This window comes from Prionailurus bengalensis, chromosome A1 (assembly GCF_016509475.1).
Source record: "Prionailurus bengalensis isolate Pbe53 chromosome A1, Fcat_Pben_1.1_paternal_pri, whole genome shotgun sequence".
In the NCBI taxonomy this organism is placed as follows: domain Eukaryota; kingdom Metazoa; phylum Chordata; class Mammalia; order Carnivora; family Felidae; genus Prionailurus; species Prionailurus bengalensis.
Window position 1 is genome coordinate 189,870,623 of NC_057343.1, and position 19,565 is coordinate 189,890,187.

The 19,565-nt window shown below is 36.0% G+C and overlaps 1 protein-coding gene across 1 annotated transcript in view; it reads left to right on the plus strand.

The window, feature by feature from the left end:
- RNF145 (ring finger protein 145) overlaps positions 1-19,565 on the plus strand; it is a 59,309-nt gene that overhangs the window by 19,863 nt on the left and 19,881 nt on the right. Inside the window, exons 4-5 of the mRNA XM_043597043.1 lie at positions 9,882-9,973; positions 17,087-17,322. Of these exons, the coding sequence (XP_043452978.1) occupies positions 9,882-9,973; positions 17,087-17,322 (328 nt within the window). The remainder of the gene's footprint in view (positions 1-9,881; positions 9,974-17,086; positions 17,323-19,565) is intronic.

Below are 19,565 nucleotides of genomic sequence, written 5' to 3' on the forward strand. Positions count from 1 at the left end.
AGCTATATAATGATAGCCTTTTAGGTTGATGTGATTTCTTTGATTAATCATCAAAATCCTAAAGTTGAAGGTAGAGCTATATTAGTTATAATTCTGGGTGAGAAAACAATGATACTATCCTTTCCCTCATGCTTTTTTGGTTTCCATGTGGTTTAGTGGTGTAGTGATGAAAGTCTGTAGCTCTATTTTTATATACCATGTTGCCATCCAGGCTTTTTTAGAGATCAGAATTCTGTTATATAAAGATAAAGGTGACTGTGACCATGTCAGGGGTAAAGGAAAGCCTTTTTCTGACCGTTCTTCTGGTGGCAGTTTTAACTTTTGATTTTTAGTTTATGGGAATGTTTTTTTCTAATGTTTAGAGTTTGTTTTTATTATAAGATCAAACTTATTTAAAATAGTAAAAATAATTATAATAGAATTTTATAATAACACACATAAAATACAAAAATATTTCTTTTTTTTTTTTTTTTTTTTTTTTTTTTTTTTTTTTCCGTTTTGATCCTTATCCCAGTCCTTTGGGATTTATAGAAGAAAAAATTGAACTGGGTGAATAGCTGGGAAGGAACAGTCTCAGACTTTAATTTGAATGTAGGTTTTCTAATTGCTAGTTTAGTCCTCTTAGGGAGACAGCATGGTTAGTGGGAAGAAAATGAGTTTTAGAATCAGACTGTGTATGAACTAGTTCCCTACTTAGTAAATATATTACCTTGGCAAGTTGTTTCTTTGAACCTATAAAGAAAGATAATGCCTATCTAATGGAGTTAGTTTTGATATTAAACTAACAAATTTCAAGAAATGAAATATTTTAGTATTTCTTTTCTTAGTATAATATTTATTACATGGTGCTGTCTCACAAAAGGTTAGTAAAGATGTGTTATCCTTGATTAATTATTCATAATATGTCACATTTATAAATATTGAGGCTTAAACATTACATTTATAAAATATTAAGGCTGAAGTTTTTAGTTTTAAAAAGCATAATTGTTCACATTTCATGTAGCAACTTTATAGCTATCCTTTTTTTTTTTTAAGTAACAGTTTTATTGAGATATAATTCACATACCTATTTAAGGGACACAGCTCAGTGGTTTTAGTGCACTCACAGAATTTTATGGACCATCACCACACTTTAGAACATTTTTGTTTTTAATTTTTTTTTTTTAACGTTTATTTATTTTTGGGACAGACAGAGACAGAGCATGAACGGGGGAGGGACAGAGAGAGAGGGAGACACAGAATCGGAAGCAGGCTCCAGGCTCTGAGCCATCAGCCCAGAGCCCGACGTGGGGCTTGAACTCACGAACCGCGAGATCGTGACCTGAGCTGAAGTCGGATGCTTAACCGACTAAGCCACCCAGGCGCCCCTAGAACATTTTTATCACTCCAAAAAGAAACCCCATACCTGTCAGCAGTCACTCACCATTTTCCATTAATTCCCTTGCCCCCAGCCTAGGCAACTGTGAGTCTATTTTCTGTCTCTATGGATTGACCTATTTTGGACATTTCATATAGACATATACAGTGTGTGGTACTTTGTGCCTGGCTTCTTTTAATTAGCATGTTTTCATCCATGTTGTAGCGATTGTATCAGTATTTTGTCTGTCCAAATCGTATTCTGTTGTATGAATATTACCACATTTTGTTTATTCATCCATCAATTGATGGACACTTGGGTTCTTTCCACGTTTTGACTGTTACGAATAGTGCTGTGAACATTATGAGTAGGCTTTGTGGACATGCTTTTTTTTTTCTTGGGCATATACTTTGGGGTGGAATTGCATTTAACCTTTTGAGGAACTGCTGTACTAATTTTCTGAAGTGGCTTCAGTATTTTACATTTCTACCAGTAGTGTGTAAGGGTTCTAGTTTCTCACATCCTTGCCAACACTTGTTGACATCTGTCATTTTTAGTATAGCCATCATAGTGAGTGTGAAGTGATTATTTCATTGTGGTCTTGATTTGTACTTCCCTGATGGCTAATGATATTGAGCATCTTTTCATGTGTTCATTAACCATTTGTAAATCTTTTAGAAAAGTATTTATTGGGATCCTTTGTTAATCATTTAACATTATTATTATTTAACATTATTTAATCATTATTATTATTATTATGGAGTTGTAATACAACTCAGTTCTAGCTAGATACAACTCCTTTATACAATTATACGATTTACAAATATTTTTTACCATTCACTCTAGTCTGGTTATATCAAGACAAAGTGTAGTATGGTTCTACAAAGGAGAATCGATACTTGGATAATTTAAATAATTAACTTGGTACTTGAAAAACTGGCTATAGGATAAGTCATTTGGAAATATTAATTTCTTAAATTGAAAATTTCATAAGCTTTTAAAAAGCTGAGTTTCTATTTTCCCTTAAGACATGTATTTAAGAAATAATGAAGCTAATTATCCTTAAGTGAATAAAAACTTGTTTAGAGTATGTCTAGAATGGATATAGCTTTTAGTTCAGAGAAACTAAACTTTTGAAAATTCATGGCCATAGTTGGTATAGTATGAAGATTTAATATTCTGTTTAAGCTTATTAGAATTTGATAAATTTCAAGTTCCTTAATTCTTAAAATTACTAACCTGTGCTTCTCATTTTGAGTGATGTAAGGAATGTATTTCCCAGTATCAATCCTACTTTAAAATTGAGACTATCCAGTGGATTATTATTTATCGGGTGTTAAGTTCTTTGTAGATTTTGGATACTAGCCCTTTATCCAGTATGTCATTTGCAAATATCTTTTCCCATTCCGGCGGTGTCCTCTTAGTTTTGTTGATTGTTTCCTTTGCAGTGCAGAAGCTTTTTATCTTGATGAGGTCCCAATAGTTCATTTTTGCTTTTAGTTCCCTTGCCTTTGGAGATGTGTCAAGTAAGAATTTGCTGCAGCTGAAGTCAAAGAGGTTGTTGCCTGCTTTCTCATCTAGGGTTTTTTTTTTGTTGTTTAAAAAAAAATTTTTTTTAATGTTCATTTAATTTTGAGAGAGAGAGAGCAGGAGTTGGGGAGGGGCAGAGAGAGAGGGAGGGAGACAGAATCCAAAGCAGGCTCCAGGCTCTGTGCTGACAGCTCAGCTTCAGCAGAGCTTCAACGCAGAGCTTCAACCCACAAACTGCAAGATCATGACCTGAGCCAAAGTCGGATGCTCAACCGACTGAGCCACCCAGCCGCCCCTCTCCTCTAGGGTTTTGATGGTTTTCTGCCTCACATTTAGGTCTTTAATTAACATTTTGAGTTTATTTTTGTGTATGGTGTAAGAAGGTGGTTTAGTTTCATTCTTCTGCATGTTGCTGTCCAGTTCTCCCAGCACCATTTGTTAAAGAGACTGTCTTTTTTCCATTGGATACTCGTTCCTGCTTTGTCAAAGATTAGTTGGCCATACATTTGTGGGTCCAATTCTGGGTTTTTTATTTTATTCCATTGGTCTATGTGTCTGTTTTACAAGAGACTATGAAATACAGAGAACAAGCTAAGGTGGGGGGAATACGGTGATGGGCATTGAGGAGGGCACTTGTTGGGATGAGTACTGCTGGGTGTTGTATGTAAGCCAATTTGACAATAAATTATATTCACACAAAAAAATAAATAAATAAAATTGAAACTATCCAGAACTACAGGGAAAAAAGAAAAACTATAACTGACATGACCATTCCTATGAGGGGTGTGGTCTTGGTTTACATCACAATTGTTTTTTTGTAAAAGTTTTAAACTCTAATATTCTTAAATTCTTTGTTTTATTGTTAGATTTGTGAACTATCATATCAGTTTTGTGTATGTATAATTTAAATTAGAGCCCATGGGTTTCACAAGATTGAAAGCATACTCCTTTTCATCCTAGTCTTGGGTATATAAGTGTTGTTTCAAATGTAAAACTTTCCCAAGAGTTATTTATGTGTGAAATGTAGATAATTAGCTCCCCATTTCATGAAAGCTTGTCTAATTTAAAGTTTCTGTATTTTAGGACTGTTAGCATTTTGGGCTAGGTCTTGATTTGCTGTGGGGGCAGTCTTGTGTATTACAGAATGCTAACTTGCCTCTCTCTGCTCACTAGTTTGTAGAGCACCACTCCCCAGCAGTGCTGAAACCAAAAAGCACCCCTAATTGCCAGTGTGATCTCCTGGGGAACAAAATTTTCCTCAGTTGAGAACCACTGCTATTAGAGAAAGGAATTGTTAAAATGAATTTTATCATTATATACTTAAAATTTAATTTTGACGGGAATAAAATTGACCCATTTCAGTATTTGATATGTTTTCTTCTTTTGAACATTGTCAGATCCAGACACTAAATATTTGAGTAGAGGATCAGAAAGCAGCTAAAGAGAGGGGGCAGGGTGGCTGAGATGATTTAAATAATTAAGCCCTTATTATTATTATTCAATTGAACTATTATTATTCAATTACTGGTACATTTCTTAGGGTGTAGTAGGTATTCAGATCCAGGGGTTGGACATCTCAGTATCTGGGATCTCTTAAATTGGGTGCAGTGCCTTTTGTTTGCACATATTCCATAAGATAACTTCAAGGGCTCACAGCTTTATTCTCTGTAAAAGTAGATTAGGTTTCTTTGAATTAAACCGTTTGAAAGCTTTTAAGTGGCCAGAATGTAGATTGTTCCTAGGTTGTTCAGGTTGCTTAAGAGAGTGTTACAAGGTCAGTGGGTGAATTGGTAAGCTTCTAGGTTTTATTGTTGTTACTTATTCTTTATAACTTGTATGCTTCTCTTTATAGCAAGTATTTTCTTAATTGCAAGCTATCCTTGAGGCCCTTTACATGTATCTTACACACTCCTCAGACCCAAAGCAATTTCAGTCACTGGAGAATAGGCTATCATAGGGAACTAGAGAAGTAGATTTTCAAAGTGTTTAGTTTATTAGTGCTCAGGATTGATGTCAGTATTGCACAAATTGCACAAATGAAAAAAAGTTTAGGAAGGGAAAGATTTAATTCAGTTACAAGTAGATGGCAGGGATTCTTGCTTCCTACCAACTTAATACATTTTACTGTTTAAATCTCCTAAATTGAAAAATCAAATACTGGGGGCGCCTGGCTGGCTCAGTTGGTGGAGTGTGCAGCTCTTGATCTTAGGGTTTGTGAGTTTGAGCCCCAGGTTGTGTGTACAGATTACTTAAAAAAAAAAATCTTTTTTTTTTTTTTAAAGTTTATTTATTTTGAGAGAGAGAGCATGTATGTGCAAGCAGGGAGGGGCAGACAGAGAGGGAGAGAGAGAATCCCAAGCAGGCTCCATGCCAATGTGATTTCCCACGAACCATCAGACATGACCTGAGCCGAAATCAAGAGTCAGATGCTTAGGGGCGCCTGGGTGGCGCAGTCGGTTAAGCGTCCGACATCAGCCAGGTCACGATCTCGCGGTCCGTGAGTTCGAGCCCCGCGTCGGGCTCTGGGCTGATAGCTCAGAGCCTGGAGCCTGTTTCCATTCTGTGTCTCCCTCTCTCTCTGACCCTCGCCCGTTCATGCTCTGTCTCTCTCTGTCCCAAAAAATAAATAAACGTTGAAAAAAAAAAAATTAAAAAAAAAAAAAAAAGAGTCAGATGCTTAACCTACTGAGTCACCCAGGTGCCTCCCCACAAAAAGTAAATCTTAAAAAAAAACAAAAACAAAACCATATACTGCTTTTGAACATTTCATCTGATTCCGTCTTTTTTTCTTTTAAGTTTTTTTTTTTTTTTTATTAATTTATTTTGAGAAACAGAGAGGTAAGAGAGAGAATCCCAAGCAGGCTCTGCACTCTCAGCACTGAGCCTGATAGGGGGCTTGAACTCAGGAACTGTGAGATCACGACCTGAGCTGAAACCAAGAGTCAGATGCTTAACAGATCGAGCCATGCAGGTGCCCCTGATTCAGTTGTAAAATAGTTACTAAATTCTATTAAAAATTAGACTTTCATGGCTATTGCATCAGAGTAATTTTTGGACTAAAATGACTCATGGAATTTTGGATAATTCCTTCTCTGGATTCTTTTTATTTGGCTTTCTATCTTGTTTATTTATATTGTGAATGACCCACTTTGTTGAGAGACTAGTAATGAAGAGTTTACATTGTCAGCATGAGATGCCGGGAAGTTGTTCATAACTTGGAGATCTTTGTTCAGATACTGATCCATGTTAAAGTTCTCTTGTGTAGTTTGGGGTGCAACAATGCCCAGATTCTTCTTTCAAAAGGGACAGCTCAGTAGTGGCTCCTTGGTGAGACCAGTAGTTTAGCCCTCACCAAAGCCACTGCCCTGGCTCTGGCAAGCCAAGCTCAGTGGGACCAAAGAGGGACTACAGACTTTCTGGGCCTGGCCCTCTTTCTTGAGGTGGGGCTTATTGATGAGTCAGCCAGACAGGAAAGATTGTGAAGGACCATCTTGAGAGACAGGAGTGGAGCAAAGGAGAAAGGGTCTGAGGTACCTCGAGAAGGTGTTAATTTCTGTGGTAGGATGATTGTTCCAGTAGCATTGAGGAGGGGTTGCAGCATTGAGGAGAGCTGTTCTCTTAGGGTTCTAGAGGAGGGCAGCCCAGAGAGCTAGTGGTAAGAAGCTGTTCAACACTGTGGTGTTGTCTTTAAGGCCTAATGGTTGATTATTCTTTTGGAAGACAGATCTCCCTTAGTCCCCTATAATTTCACTAAATCACAAAGTCACGAAATACGGAGAGTGAAAAAGAGAAAAAAAATCATTCTATATTAAACATTTTTTTTTATATTTTTATTCATTTTTGAGAGAGAGACAGACAGACAGCGAGAGCAGGGAGGGGCAGAGAGAGGAGACACAGAATCCAAAGCAATCTCCAGGCTCTGAGCTGTCAGCACAGAGCCCAACGCGAGGCCCTGAATTCACAAACTGTGAGATCATGACCTGAGCTGAAGTTGGACACTTAACCGACCGAGCCACCCAGGCGCCCCTCATTCTATATTTTTATAGCATTTATCACAATTATAATTATTATTGTAATTGTAATTATATAATTGTAATTATTATTATTAGTATTAATCTAGTAATTGTAGGTCTCTCTTCCTGGTTTGTAAGCTTCATGCTAACAGGAATTGTTACTTTCCTGTCTACTGTAGTATTCCCAGAGGGTAACAGTGTGCTAACAACATATTATGTATACGGTATATTTTTTGTGAGGCCAAAAAACATGGAGAATGTTGATTTTCTTACAGGTTTTGTTATGTAAAGTCAGAATTTAAGATTAGAGGCTCTAAAGAAAACAAAGAAGTGCTAAAAAAAAAAAACTAAAATAGGCTAGGAAATAATGCAAAACAATTAACAAATGTCTTGGCAATAAGAAATTCTAGAGTAATGGGTTTGCTGAGTTATATATAAAACATCAGTAATATGATGACAAAAGCAAACAAGGGAGAGAAAACATGTCAGGGAGACCAACTCTGCAGTTCCCACCCCCCACGTTACTAGGAAAGATTTCCTGGGCACTGAACCCTTCAGGGACACCTTTTGGCTCTTCCCCTTGGAAGGATGGAATTCCTGTAGTCACCCCATTCCCTTTTTATTGAAGTGAAATTCACATAAAATTAACCTTTAAAGTGAACAGTTCATTGGCATATAGTACATTCATAATGTACAACCATCACCCCACGATAAAACCCAGTACATATTACGTCTTTTCCATTTTCCCTCCCCTCCCCTCCCCCTCAGCCCCTGGCAAGCATCAATCTGCTTTTTGTCTTTGTGGGTTTCCCCTCTTTTACTGGATCTGTTGGAGAAGGATATGAGATGGCCACAAAGAAATTATTTGCCTTCAGAGGTCTTGGACTCAGAATTAGAGCTCTTTTAAATACGAATTTATTTGGGGGCGCCTGGGTGACTCAGACGGTTGGGCGACTGACTTAGGCTCAGGTCATGAGCTCATGGTATGTGGGTTAAAGCCCTGCATCAGGCTTTGTGCTGACAGCTCAGAGCCTGGAGCCTGCTTCAGATTCTGTGTCTCCCTCTCTCTCTACTCCTCACTCGCCTTGTGTTCTATTAAAAATAAATAAAGACTAAATAAACTTTTTTAAAGATAAATTTTTTTCTTTAATAGCATTTTCAAAGACTTCATAAATTTTAAGTGATATTTATATGTGTATTTTATTGTAAATTTCATAATTCTCTTAATTCTTCAGTTTTCTGTCCTAAAACTTTGTAAAATGTAGTAATTTTATGTTGGTGGTTATCTAGTAAGATAGCATTCAGATGTTTATATGTTATTTGCATGTGTAGCATTTGTACTTCTCACAGGGTTTTAAGCACTGACCTCTGGACTGAGTAATCCTTTGTTACAGGGCTGTCCTGTGCACTGGAGATAAGATGTTGTGGCAGCATCTTGGCCTAGGTGCTCAGAGCACCCCCAACCCTTTTAAATTGTGACAGCTAAAAATGTCTTCAGACAGTGCAAAATGCCCCTTGGGGTCAAAATCACCCCTGGTTGGCCAGCACTGCATTAAAATCATTCGTCTTGAGAATTTCAGTAAAAAGAGACTATTAATATATTATTTGTTAGAAGCGGTCATCATAGAGTGATAGAGGAGAATTACTAAATCTCCCATGAATTTAGGTCTATTATTGATTTTTGTAAATTGTCCCCCAAACTGCTTCTGTTCATAAAACTTATTTTGGTTTTTTGACAGTATTCTCCTTTTGGATTATGTAAGGGTCATTTCTTGTTTGGCTATGCTACACTAAAGGAATGCAACTTGATTGCCTAATAGGAAGTAATTTCATGGAAAAAGTAAATATAGCTGTGGGTTTGTTCAGAAATACTGAAACATTCAGATTCTTTTAAATACAGTGGATAAAGCATTCAATAATTGAAGAAAAGAATTTTTTTACACAGTTTCCTTACGATGATGTCAAAAGAACTTAACAGTCTTCTAGTATTACTGTTTTAACTTGCTGATAAATTAAATTCTCCCTTTTTGTGCTTCTTGGCTGTGCACTGAAAGTTCTGTTTTCTCAGTGTGGAAAGACTTTTTTTTTCTCTACTTATTTCTCAGTAATCACATGTCATTTAACATCATTTAAATTTTAAAAAGAATATTTGATGTGATTTAAAATTTGATTCAACGGGGCGCCTGGGTGGCGCAGTCGGTTAAGCGTCCGACTTCAGCCAGGTCACGATCTCGCGGTCCGTGAGTTCGAGCCCCGCGTCAGGCTCTGGGCTGATGGCTCAGAGCCTGGAGCCTGTTTCCGATTCTGTGTCTCCCTCTCTCTCTGCCCCTCCCCCGTTCATGCTCTGTCTCTCTCTGTCCCAAAAATAAATAAACGTTGAAAAAAAAAATTAAAAAAAAAAATTGATTCAAAATAAATCTGTAGCCTACTTTATTATAAGTCTAATTATAGATTCTTGATAGAGTTGAAAGTGACAATTTTTAAGGATTGTCCTGTGAGCCAGTTTTCTACTTAGTTTGTGATTTTACCTATAACTAAGAATAATTGGGGATAAAACTTTGGGGAAAGTAAGATAGGTGGGATGGTGGAAGAGAGCCAAAAGAGGGGAAATTTGATGTAATATTATTGGGTATTATCACTTAAGTAATAGGGTTGAGGGATGGTTTCTCAAATGTTTTTTTTACTGGGAATATTATTTAACAAGGCCATGGGAAAAAAGAAAATCCCACAGAGTAGATTTTTGGCTGTCTTCTCTGCATAGTAAAATTCAGATGCAGTAAATTCTGATCCATGTGTGGAAGAAGGAAATGAAGACCATCCTTACCTAGTTTTTTATACCTAAAATTTTCCTTAATGTAGATGTGGAAAGAAGTGTTATTAACATACTATGCTTTTTATAAGAATACTGTGCTTTAGTTGCTTTTCTTTTCCATATGTGCTTGGTATGTATCTAATATGTTATTACCATTTTATTTATTTAGGGACTACGTCAGGAGTGAACTGGAGTCTGCCTATGAAGGACCAATGTATTTAGAACCTCTCTCCATGAATCGGTTTACCACAGCCTTAATAGGTAAGTATTAGAAAAGAATTGAAAGTGTAGGTGGAGACCAACCTTACTTATTATTTTTTTACATGCTAATAATCATACGTAGCCTATAGTTGCTTGTGTTTTTTTAATGATATTTTAATGATTTAGAAGGTCAATTTTTAAATAAAGCTAATTATTATTTTATAAGATTAAAATTAAATATGTAATGTCTTTATTGTTATTGAGAGCCATCACTGTATTCAAAAATAAGTTGCCAGAAATGTCAAGAACTTGAGACCTGATTGAAATATTTAGGTAGTAGAATGTTAAAAATAGGAGTGTTAGCTAAGACCCAAAAATAATATAGAGAGTCCCAAGTGATGTACTAGACCCTGCCTACCATGCCGGAATTATAGAAAAGGAAGTGAGAGAAAATCTATTTTATGACTTTTACACTCACCCATATAGAGGGTCTTGCAAAATTAAATGTTGGAGATTAAGGAGAATTTCTTTAGAGACCTGTTTGCTCTGAAATACCTCCCCAGCCATTCACATTTGGAGAAGTCAGCAGAAGACCATTTGGAGAGTCACATGTCTTCTGCGGTTTAGGGGGGGGATACTGTGAACTGACCCACACTTTGAAAATCTAAAGCTGCACCAACCAAAATTAGCCACATATGGGGTACCTGGGTGGCTTAATCGGTTAAGTGTCCAACTCTTGATTTCAGCTCAGCTCATCGTCTCATGGTTTGTGAGATTGAGCCCCACATCAGGCTCTGTGCTGACAGTGTGGAGCCTGCTTTGGATTCTCTCTATCTCTGTACCTCCCTCACTCTTTCTCTCTCTCTCTCTCACAATAAATAAGCAAACATTAAAAAAATAAAATTAAATGTAACTATTGAGCTCTTGAAATGTGGCTAGTCCAAATTAAGATACACTATAAGTGTAAAACACACATACCTACTTTCTAAGATTTAGTACAAAAAAGGATGCAAAATGTCTTTTTTTTAATGCAGATTGAATGTTTTTATATGATAATCTATGGGATATGTTGTTATATATATTTATTGTTAACATATATATATATATATATGAGTGAGTTGACTTGCTGTGAGTTTTCTGACTATGGACATAGTGAAAATGTTTTTTGGGGTTCTTTTGTATCTTCTAATCTGGGTAGGCAAAGGATGTTAATTTCTTGTGAAATAGTTAAGGGCCCCAAGAGTCTATGGGATTTTTTTAGGTCTTTCTAAGAGGGACTTTAGAAGGATAAGACTCCCAACAGGGATTGAACCTCCAAGAGTTCAGCAAAGAACCAGAAACAGCCAGAGGAAGGGTACATAACAAATACTAAGGGTGGGAGAGCCACCGTGATAGGAACAATCTGAGAAGAACCCATAAAAATGCTCAAGAGAAAAGAGGATAAGTTTTAAGTGTTCCAGCTTCAGGGAGCACCAACACCCAATCTCTGTAAGAGCATAGTCCAGTAAGAATTTCCTACTACCCACTCTCCTTCTTTCCTACATGCTTCAAGCCTAGGTAAGTCAGGAAGAGAGGGCACTGGTGCTGGCAGAGAAAGAGGGCAAAGCCTGCCATAACTTCTTCATCCCCCTCACAGTTGCAGGTTTTCCATCTATAGTCCCATAGGAGGCCTGAGCTAACGTAAGGGAAAAGCCTGAACTATAAATCAGTTTCAGAGTTTCAGTCATTGTTCAATTGGGACTGTGTAACCTAAGTTAGATTAGAAAAGTTATAGGATCTGGCTTAGGGGCAGGAGAACACTAAACTTCACAGAGTGGATTTTAAATAATTTTTTAATGTGTATTTATTTTTTGAGAGAGAGAGAGTGAGTGAGTGGGGAAAGGGCAGAGAGGAGAGGAAATCCCAAGCAGGCTCCACGCTGTCAGCACAGAGCCAGATGCAGGGCTTGATCTCACCAACTGTGAGATCATGACCTAAGCTGAAACCAAGAGTCGGATGCTTGATAGACTGAGCCACCCAGGAGTCCCTTCACAGAGTGGATTTTAAAATCATTTTCCTTAGGATTTGCTTAATAACGTTCTCTTTTCCTTAGCTTACTTTATTATATAAGAATATGGTATGTATTACATATAACATACAAAATATGTGTTATGTTATTGGTAACAACTCCAGTCAACAGTAGGCTGTAGGCTTTAAGTAGTTAATATTTGGAGAGTCAAAAGTTATGCAAGCATTTTCAACTCTGCATCGTTGAACAAATACATTGTTGAACAATGTTGAACATTGAACAGCCCTTGCATTGTGCAAGTGTCAAGTGTATTTGAAAGGTTATATTTGAAAGGTTAAAGAGCTCGTAAGGTATTTTTTATTCCGTGATGGATGCAATATAGTACAAACTTGAAACATTTCCTTAAATTTTTGCCATCAGTGGCTATGATACTCTGTTTACTCAGCTAAGATTCAATTAATTGGAATAAAATCCATAAACTGTTAAGCACTATATTTTCTTCCAATTTGGATTTTAAAGGTACTTTCTATTTTCTTCTGTTTCATTAATGAGCTTTTAATGAAAAACTGAGTAATATTAATATGCCATCATTTCTTAGAGTTGCAGACTTCTGGGAGCTATTTCTAATAGTGGAATCCTGAAATCCAAAGATTACTTTGTGATTTTGATTTATTCAGAATTACCAATTGGAATAGGCACATCAATTTAAACAACTTCCCATTCTTTTGGAGCTATAGGAAAGATTTCTGCTCCTTCCTTTTTTCACCTAAATAGGAGAAGTGGTCTTCTGTTAAAGAGAATCATAGCATATGAGTCATAGTCTTCTCTGAAAGAAAATGAAGTCTGCAACCCCAGAGTTGAGCACTGAATGTGTTGGCATAGATTTCGGGGAATTTGCAGAGTGTAGAGGAAGTTTATATCATGCTGAACGCGAAATTTAAATATCATAGCTGTGAGTACAGTGAAAATAAAATGTGTGAGAGTGAACATTCCTAATTATTCCTAGCATTAAAGCATTTCCTCTGAGTACTTTCTTTTCGAGTTTTTGCTAATTTTTTAATCAAAGAAATACGCTTGTTTTTAAAAGTTGAGACCTACCAGTTTTATGATAAACACTGGCTCTCTTCTGTACCACTCTGTTCCACGTTCCTGTACCAGCTCCCCATAGGCCTCTCCTTTCTAGTCACAGCTGTGTTGGCCCTGCTACTTTCTCTCTTGGCCCTCTCTAGAAATCCTGTGAACTGGGTAATGTTCCTCCTACATTGACCCCCTAACTTTCTTACTGTTCTATTTTCCTTTTTTTCTCCCCTCTCTGTCTTTTGTTTAACTTTCTGAGATTTCCCGACTTTATCTTCCAGCCCTTTTATTGTACCTTTTTTTGTTGTATATTGTTAATATCCATGAGCTTGTTTTCATTGAAGTTTCTTTTTACTGTGAGAGTCTTTTTTTATTTCTTAGGTATATCACTTATCTCTTTGAAGCTTTCTTTTATTCTTGAATTATCCATTTCCTCTGAGATCTTTTTTTCTGTTTTTTTTTGGTGTTTGTCTTTCATGGGATAGTAGTGTTTCTTAAGCCTGGATTTGAATCCTGGTTATATTTGGTAAAGATTTATAAATACTGATTTCTAGGCCTCATCTGAGGCTGATTAAACCATAAATTTTATTTAAATATCTGGAGGTCCTTAGCTGATCATTTGTATTAAAGTGAGTTAAGTTGTTGATTAGAATCTCTTTAGGGCTTACCAACTGGTATGTTTCACAGTTGATGTTCAAGTGGGATTGGCTGTTTTTGAGTATTTGTATGTCTTTTCACTTGGACTTGGTCATTTTCCCCACATAGGAATCTTTGTATTCCCTGTAGGGGAGGCTGATGTCAGTGACTAGAATGGGTAACAATAAACATGGCAACATGTTTGGATATCTAGAAAGATTTCATCTCTCAGGGTGCAGACTTTTGTTTTAATCCCCTCTTTTCATTTGGGCATCTCCTCTCTGCTCAGGGCTGTGCATGGTCATGTCCAGGTGCCTGTTGCAGTCTCTCCAGTAAACCTCAGTCTTTCCCCCAGGGTGGGGAAAAGAGTAATGGCTTGGCTTAAAACCACAGTTCGTTGCCTCCTATCTCTTTGTTTTCTGTGCTCTAAAATGTTGTTCTCATATCTCACTTGGTGGCCACTCCTCCTGTTTTGTTTTGCTTTTATTAATTTTTTTTAGTATTGTGGGTTTTCCTCCTTCTATACATTTATGAATATTTTTCGCATTATTTAGATATCAGTTCTTTAAAGGCTAAAATTAATATTTGTGGGAGAAAATACCACATTATAACATGGTAGATTGTTAATAAATGTTTTTAGCTTTGTGTAAAAATGGTTGCCATTTTTGTATTCTTGTAACAGTAATACAGATTGAACACAAAACAAAAATCTCAAAGTATTGTTTTGCCTTTCATTGGCAAGAAGGAAGAGAATTTGACTATATGATTCTTAATCTGGAAGATAACATGTTCAAGAATTTTCATAAAATTTTAAAAAGAGCAATGAGAGGAGACTTGTCCAGTCAGTAAAATGGGACAGTGGACAGTGAGGTACTGTCATCAGAGTAGAGTGTTGAAAAAAGAAAAATAGTAAATTCTAGGGTGCCTGGGTAGCTCAGTAAGCTAAACATCCAACTCTTGGTTTCAGCTCAGGTCGTGATCTCATGGTTCCTGAGATTGAGCCCTGCATTGGGCTCCCCGCTGTCAACCTGGAACCTGCTTGGGATTCTTTCTTTTCCTCCTCTTCCTCCTCTACCTCCTCCCTACCTTTCTCTCTCTCTCTCTCTCTCTCTCTCTCTCTCTCTCTCTCTCTCTCTTTCTCTCTCTCTCTCTCTCTCTTATTTTTCTGCCCTTCCCCCCTCACATGCGTGGTCCCTCACTCTCAAATTTAAAAAAAATAGCAAGTTCTGACACAGACTCAAATATACAAAAAATTTGAAGGTATACTAGATGGCATTTCAAAGTAATAAGAAAAGAATTGGATGATTCCAGTAGCTAGTTTTGAGACAACTGACTAAAACATCTGGAAAAACACACTTAGATCTTTTTTTGTTGTTGTGTATTTTTAATATCCAGGAACTTTTTTCATTGAATTCTTTTTATTATGACAGTCTTTTTTTATTTCATAGATATATCATTTATCTCTTTGAAGCTTTCTTTTATTCCTTGAATTATCCATTTCCTCTGAGATCTTTTTTTGTTTGTTTTGGTTTTTGTCTTTCATGGGACAGTAGTGTTTCTTAAGCTTGAATCACCTGGTTATATTAAGTGAAGATTTATAAGTACTGAAATTCTAAAATAAATTATTCTAAAACAAATTCCAATTTTACCTTATTCTAAAATAAATTCCAAATGTATTAATTTTTAAATTAAAGAATAATAAAAGAAAACGTAGGTGGGGCACCTGGTTGGCTCAGTAGGTTAAGCATCCGACTTTGTCCATGAGGCCATGATCTCATGGTTTGTGAGTTCGAGCCCTATATCAGGCTCTGCAGACAGCTCGGAGCCTGGAGCCTACTTTATCTCCCTCTCTCTCTGCCCTTCCCCGCTCACACTCTGTCTCTCTCCCAAAAATAAATAAACATTAAAAAAAAATTTTTTTTTAAATGTACGTGATTACTTGTATAATCTTAAGTAGGAGAACCCATGTGATTAACCATGGCACCAAAGGTAGAAACCATGAAGGAAAAGGTTTGATAGGTTTGACTATTTACAGTAAAAACTTCTGTAAGAGAAAAAATTATTAAAATATTCAAATAATACATTGGGAAAATATAGTCATGTGACAAAGGAAATTAATATCTTAGTCAAAACATAGAAGGCTACATTCCCCAGTAGAAATGGCCAAAGAATGAAAACAAGCATTTCACCAAATAATTGCAAATTATTTTTATGTACTTATTTGTAATTGGTAATCAACAAAATGCAATATTTAGAAAATCTTAGGAAATATTCCTTCTTTAAATTATTTTTACTGTTGGCAAGTCAGTAGAAAAATGCGCACCCTGTACCCTGGGTGTTTTGTTTCTGTAGGGCCGTCTGATTGTATGTGTCAAAGTCTTAAAGGTTTCTTCTGACTCAGTAATTACACTTTTAGGAATTTAGTCTAAGAAGATATTAGGAAATGTGCTCCAAGTATATGAGGATGTCATAAGCGTTAAACATCAGGCTTATTCATAACAAAGCATTTTATAATTATGAACTATTTGAAAACAGCCAAATGCTAATACTGTTTCATACACATTCAGTGTAATATACCATACAACTAAAAAAAAAAAGTGTATATGTTTATTGGTATGGGGAGAGCTAATGGATTATATGTATTAACTGAAAAAACTGTAGTGTGTACACTGTAATCTCACTTATATAATAAAACATTTGTATATTCTCTTGCATAGAATAAATCTGAAAACAGTATGAATAGCTAATTTTTGTTGAGCACTTACTAGGTTTCAGACACAATGCTTAGACTCTGTATGCAGTGCCTTAATTAATGGACCAAAGATACTGGACTATAAGAAATTGAGTTTTCCCTTTTTATTTCTCTGTATTTTCTAACTTTTCTATAATGATCATGCCTAATCATCTGAGAAGAATTTGTTGCTTAAACAAAGTTTTACTTTCATTATTGAGTCCTTTGGGAAGGCTTGCATGATCCTGTAAATGTAATTAAAGCTTGAAAATCTCAATGAATTTTGTCGCATCGTGATCTTAGAGAAGTAACTGTATCTCTTGGATTTTATGCTTTTACCTATCAACCAGAACAATTAAATATTGATGGACCTTTGTGAAAAGAGCTATATGTAAACAGTAGTAACTGAATTATCATAATACTGAGCTAGACATTTAAAAAAATGTTTTTTGTATTATATATGTCATCTGAAATGTGATGAAGACTAGTGGATATTTGTACTGCTTTTTTCAGATCAGTACCTAGGGAATTGATGCTCAGAATTGACGGGACATATGAATATGTAATTATGGTCAGATGAGGTAAAAATTTGATTTAGACTGTTACCTAGGAGATCTTAATTAGACTTTTTCAAAAGCTGTGTCATCATGCTTATTGGCATTATCTTTTGCTTTTATTTTGTGAATACCAAATCTTAAATGCATTCTCCTCCCCATTTTAGGTCAGTTGGTGGTGTGTACTTTATGTTCCTGTGTCATGAAAACGAAGCAGATTTGGCTGTTTTCAGCTCACATGCTTCCCCTGCTAGCACGACTCTGCCTTGTTCCTCTGGAGACCATTGTTATCATCAACAAATTTGCTATGATTTTTACTGGATTGGAAGTTCTCTATTTTCTTGGGTCTAATCTTTTAGTACCTTATAACCTTGCTAAGTCTGCATACAGAGAATTGGTTCAGGTAAGACTGACAACCACACACAGATAAAATTCTGCATAAATGCTAGTTATATTAAAGGTTTAGCTCCTTGTTATTTCAGTCATGGTTATGGTAACATTCTGTTGGACAGTTTTTAAATAGCAACCTAATTAGGAACATGGAAGATTTTTTATTATGAAGTGTTGTATAGAGAGGCAGTAAAGGGATTCTGTGGAAGCAGAGTGTCTGGGTTTTTACTCTGGCACTGTTGTTTACTAGCTGTGTAACCTGGGGATAGTCACTTAAGTTGGTTTATCCATAAAATGGAGCTAATAATAACAGTTGTACCTAACTCATAGGGTTGCTCTGAGATTTAAGTGAGTTTGGTGCCAGGCAGACATTATTCTGTATGTGTTGAGTATTATAACAAAGACCAAAGTAATACAGAATTGAAAATCTAGGGGTCAAATCCTGGTTTTTCTCCTGGTTATAGTCCTGTGCCTACAGTTATTTCCCCCTATGTTTGCTTAATTTATGTAAACTGAGAAGTTAAGTTGTTTATACTATGATGGATTTTGCTTAGACATACTGATGTTGCCAACATGATGTGCTTCTGCCTTATCCTACTTTTTTTAACCTTTGCTCTAAAACAGATTATTCCCAGACAGAAACAATAGATATTTATCTATTTCCATTTACCTTAATTGATACATTTCAGTATATAAAATAGATTCTAAAACTGACATTGATATATAAAAACAAAATGTTAAAATGGACATTCTTTACTACCTTTCAACTGTGTGTATGTGACCTTAAGGTACAGGATGCTCTCAGATTGACCAAACTGAAACTACTAAGTGAAGTGGGTCTTGTTGTTGTCCTCGTTGTTGTTGTTGTAGCCCCAGGGACAGATTTCCCGGAAAAATTTCCCTCTATCTACTCTTGGCTTTAGCCTGATTCTGCCTTCTTTGTTCATCTTATGTAATGATTAACTTGGGCAGTTTTCCTAAAAGTAGGTTTTTCAGAGAAAAGGAAGTTATTTTCACACTCCGAGAAGAGCTATTTCATGAGGAAGCATTGTACTTCCATTCAGAGTAAGAATGACTAGTGTTTTTCTTTGAATTCAGTCTTGTGGAGCTATCCTAGTTTGTAGGAAAACAGTAGACAGGCAGTAAACATTAATTGGATGCTGTTTTATCATCATAAGGACAGAGCCCTCATTTTTCAGTCATGTTTACCTTCTTGGTTGCCATAAGATTCATGCATCACTAGATGTTGTAGTTGAAAATAAATTATAGGTTATAAAATTCACAACCTGGAAAGAATTGGATAAGCAAGAAATGGAAACTATCAGGCTTTTTAGTCATGTTTCTTGAATGGAAAGGAGGAAAAATACTTTCTACCTCTCAATGATCATTTGCTGCTAATAATTATTTTGCACATAGTTGGACAATTTGCTTTTTCTTTAAATATTTTCTAGTAGGGGAAAAATAGAAGTTAATCTTGACTAGATTTTAGAAAAAGCATTTGAGTTACAAATGGAATTTATCATTTTTTTATTACTAAAAGTATTTTTTATAATTTTTAAAAGAATGTTTATTGTTGAGAGAGAGAGAAAGACAGAGTGTGACAGGGGGAGGGGCAGAGAAAGCGAGACACAGAATCTAAAGCAAGCTCCAGGGTCTGAGCTGTCAGCCTCAGAGAGGCTGTGAACTGTGAGATCATGACCTGAGCTGAAGTTGGATCCTTAACCGATTGAGCCACCTAGGTGCCTCCAGGTGAAAATAATTTAAATTTAGAATAACTTGCAAGTCAGTGTATTTTAACTTAATGCTTAAAAGATCTTTATCTATCTAGAGATAGGTATTAATTAGAAATCAGAATAACTTGAAGTCAGTGTATTTTAAGATATTTGTAGTTTATTGAAGCATTCTGGTATCACACTGAGAGTTTCAGCAAGACCATTTGGCTCTGTAGGTTATAGTTTATAGCTTGCCTTGGAGAACCCTGTTGTGTTACCAGGGTCTGGTCCCTGGCATAGTAACTCTAGAAACTTGGTTACATTGTGCTCTTCGGCTGAATCAGATTATGAAAATTGATTCTTCCTAATCAATCTCATAAGAGATTATTTTACAAACTAGAAAGCTAATTTACTTATTAATAGATTAATAAACTTTTTTTTACATGTACCTTTTTTCTTGGTGTTAAGGCACTTGGCAAACCAAATAAATTGAGAAATGTTGTTTGAAAAATGCATAGGAGGAACAAGGGGAATTGATTTATCT